Source organism: Echinops telfairi, unplaced genomic scaffold (genome assembly GCF_000313985.2).
Source record: "Echinops telfairi isolate 266 unplaced genomic scaffold, ASM31398v2 ScPeMD7_7457;HRSCAF=8495, whole genome shotgun sequence".
In the NCBI taxonomy this organism is placed as follows: Eukaryota; Metazoa; Chordata; class Mammalia; order Afrosoricida; family Tenrecidae; genus Echinops; species Echinops telfairi.
In genome coordinates, this window is record NW_022111357.1 from 32,598,338 (window position 1) to 32,601,900 (window position 3,563).

The following is a 3,563-nucleotide window of genomic DNA, read 5'->3' on the forward strand; positions in this document are numbered from 1 at the left end:
GATGGGCTTCCTTTGAGGATGAGGGGGGACTGCTAGGAGAGATGGGCTTCCTTTGGGGATGAGGGGGGACTGCTAGGAGAGATGGGCTTCCTTTGAGGACGAGGGGGCACTGCTAGGAGAGATGGGCTTCCTTTGAGGACGAGGGGGGACTGCTAGGAGAGGTGGGCTTCCTTTGAGGACGAGGGGGGACTGCTAGGAGAGGTGGGCTTCCTTTGGGGAGTAGAGAAGACACCTAGTCACTAGTGTGATAGTTGTCAGCTCTGTCAGTTCTACATAAGCCGCAGACTTGCAGCCTCTGAATGGGTGAACTCTATGGTAGGTGAATTATACCTCAATAAAACTATTACAGAAGTAATGAACTTTGGAGTTAAAAGTGTTATATAAACCTTTTTTTAGGCTTTCTTTAGTTAAGCATAGACAGATCTATCTCCCAACACATTTTCATTGTTTCACATGCACACATTATTTTACCTTGGGTGTTTGTCAGTAACATTCTTCCTAGATCCACAACAACTAATACAGGATTCTTGAATTTGAAATCATCAGGAAATATCATCTGAGGGGCAGAAATGTCTAGTCGCACACTCCACCGTTTACTTTCTTCCTGTTTAAAAAATAAAGAAAAACAGAATAAACTACAAGAAAATACGGTTTAACTGCAATTGTTAAACTGAACAGCTGTAACACTGGGTTTCAAGTTTTCCTGAAAATGACAGTCAGGGCACACACAACTCAATGGCCGGCGGGAGCAGGGCAAGAAGTTTAAAACAAATGTCGATTCAAACGCTTAAGGCAGGGGTCCTCAAACTTTATTAAACAGGGGGCCAGTTCACTGTCCCTCAGACCCGCTGGAGGGCCGGACTATAGTTTTAAAAAAAACTATGAACAAATTCCTATGCACACTGCACATATCTTATTTTGAATTAAAAAACAAACAGGGCAAAACACTGGATAAATGTTCTTGGCGGGCCGCATGTGGCGCGTGGGCCATAGTTTGAAGACGCCTGGCTGAAGAATTAAAGATATTACCACAGGCAAATGTCTAAAGTGGAGACCAGAAGATGATCAAATTACCAATTTGAAAGGTTAAGGTGATCCATGGTTTCAGAAAGATCTTATTTCTACCATTATTAGAGAAATTAGAATTCAAATAAATTTTTATAAATCCAAGTAAGCTTTTTAATTGGCAGTTACTGGTAACTATTCATATGCATGCCAAAATGCCTTATTAAAAAAACATAAGTTTTGGCATTTGAAATATAGCACACCAATGCATGAATTTGTTCATTGTTCTTCCTTGAAACTAAAATTGTCTACTAAATTACATATATGTAGAAGCTGATTTATCTAATATTATCCAAAAAAAGACCTCTTTTGTCTACAAGCTACCAGCATTGTTGCACAATTTGTGTTGAAACACACACACCACAAGACTTTAAAAAAACGACTTACTGTATATACTTGTGTATAAGCCGAGTTTTTCAGCATATTTTTAATGCAGTTTTGGTGGTAAAATTAGGTACCTTCTGGCCCACCAAAGGGGTGGGTATTGTTTGTGTCTCCACAGGGCAAGAGGGACCAGACTGAAATCCAGTGCTCCGGGGTACGAATGCAGCGTGCGGGCATGGAGAGGGGCGCCAGTGAAGGGGTCTGAGGGCTCAGCCCCCATACCAGCTACATGGACAACTGCCCCTCCCCCAAGAAGAATTTCCTTTGGAGGACGGCACTGAAGCTGCAGCTAGGGGAGAGGGGCATGTCTGATCAGAGCACATGGGAGCAAATGAAGGGGGAGGAAGAAAGTGGAGCACATCCTGGCCCACCAGGCCTGGAGGACGATATCCCCGCTCCCAACAGCCAATGCACAGGGTGGACCATATGGCTGATCCCACTATGACACACGACGTCCTTGGCTGACCCATGGCCCTACAGGGGACAAAACTGGAGACTCAGTGTCGGGATTGGCCCGGACTGACCCCATGACACCGAAGTAAAACCCTAAAGGCGTGCCTCAGAGCAACGGGGGGAGCAGAGCAGGGAGCTCCCAAGGGCGTGCAAAGGATAGACACTGGGGCCAGAGCGTGGCACCCCATCGGACTTGACTGGAGGACAGGCCTCGAGGTCAAAAATCAGACCTTGATCTATTTACAGGTTTTTCTCTCTTTGTTTAACTTTTTTTTTTTTTAATTAATATAGTTTTTTATGGGTCATTGGTTTTCTTTTTTGTTGTCATCGTTGTATTCTCTTTTGTCACTCTGTCTTGCTATGCCTTGTTTTTGGTGCATATTATTATCTCTGCAGATCTATCTAGATACAATAGGCTGGATGAACAGTCTGGAGGAGAAAACAACAGGACTGATGATTCGGGGGAACATGGAAGAGGGGGAGGCGGGGGTAAGGAGGTGGTGTGGACCAACCCAGGGACAAGGGAGCAACAAGTGATTTGCCAAATTTAGTGGCAAGGAGGGTGTGAGAGACCTGGTAGGGATTCAGCAAAGACAATGCAACCAAGAGAAATTACTGAAACCCAAATGAAGGCTGAACATGATAGTGGGAAAAGAGGAAAGTAAGACAAAGGGTATTTATAGAGGTCTAAATACAGGCATATACACATGTAAATATATTTATATAGGATGATGGGGAAATAGATCTATGTGTATATATTTATAGGTTTAGTATTAAGGCAGCAGATGGACATTGGACCTCCACTCAAGTACTTACTCAATGCAAGAACACTTTGTTCTATTAAATTGGCATTCCATGATGCATGCCTTCCCAACACAATTGCTGAAGACAAATGTGTGCATAAGTAAATGTAAAGAAAGCTGATGGTGCCCAGCTATCAAAAGATATAGCGTCTGGGGTTTTAAAGGCTTAAAGGTAAACAAGCAGCCATCTAGCTCAGAAACAACAAAGCCCACATGGAATAAGCACGCCAGCCTGTGCAATCACGAGGTGTCGATCAGGTATCAGGCATCAAAGAACAAAAAATCATATCATTGTAAATGAGGGGGCTTGCAAACTGGAGACCCAACGCCCATCTGTAGGCAACTGCACACCTCCTTACTGAAGGGTCACAGGGAGGAGACGAGTCAGTCAGGTTGCAGGCTAGCAACAATGAAACATACAACTTTCCTCTACTTCTTAAATGCTTCCTCCTCCCACTATCATGATCCAAATTCTACCTTACAAATCTGGCTAGACCAGAGGATGTCTATTGGTACAGATAGAAACTGGAAACAGGGAATCCAGGACAGATAGCCACCTTTGGGACCCGTAGTGAGAGTGGTGATACCTGGAGGGTGGAGGGAAGGTGGGGTAGAAAGGTAGAACCTATTATAAGGATCTACATATAACCTCCTCCCTGGGGATTGGACAACAGAAAAGAGGGTGAAAGAAAATGTTGGACAGTGTAAGATATGACAAATAATAATTATTTATAAATTATCAAGGATTTAAGAGGGAGGGGGCATGGGGAGGGAGAGGGAAAATGAGGAGCTGATATTAAGGGCTCAAGTAGAAAGCAAATATTTTGAGAATGATGATAGCAACAAATGTACAAATGT

General features: G+C 43.6%; 1 protein-coding gene across 1 annotated transcript in view; it reads right to left on the bottom strand.

The window, feature by feature from the left end:
* VPS13D (vacuolar protein sorting 13 homolog D) overlaps positions 1-3,563 on the bottom strand; it is a 280,525-nt gene that overhangs the window by 241,976 nt on the left and 34,986 nt on the right. The window contains exon 17 of the mRNA XM_045298953.1: positions 472-604. Coding sequence (XP_045154888.1) covers positions 472-604 — 133 coding nt within the window. The remainder of the gene's footprint in view (positions 1-471; positions 605-3,563) is intronic.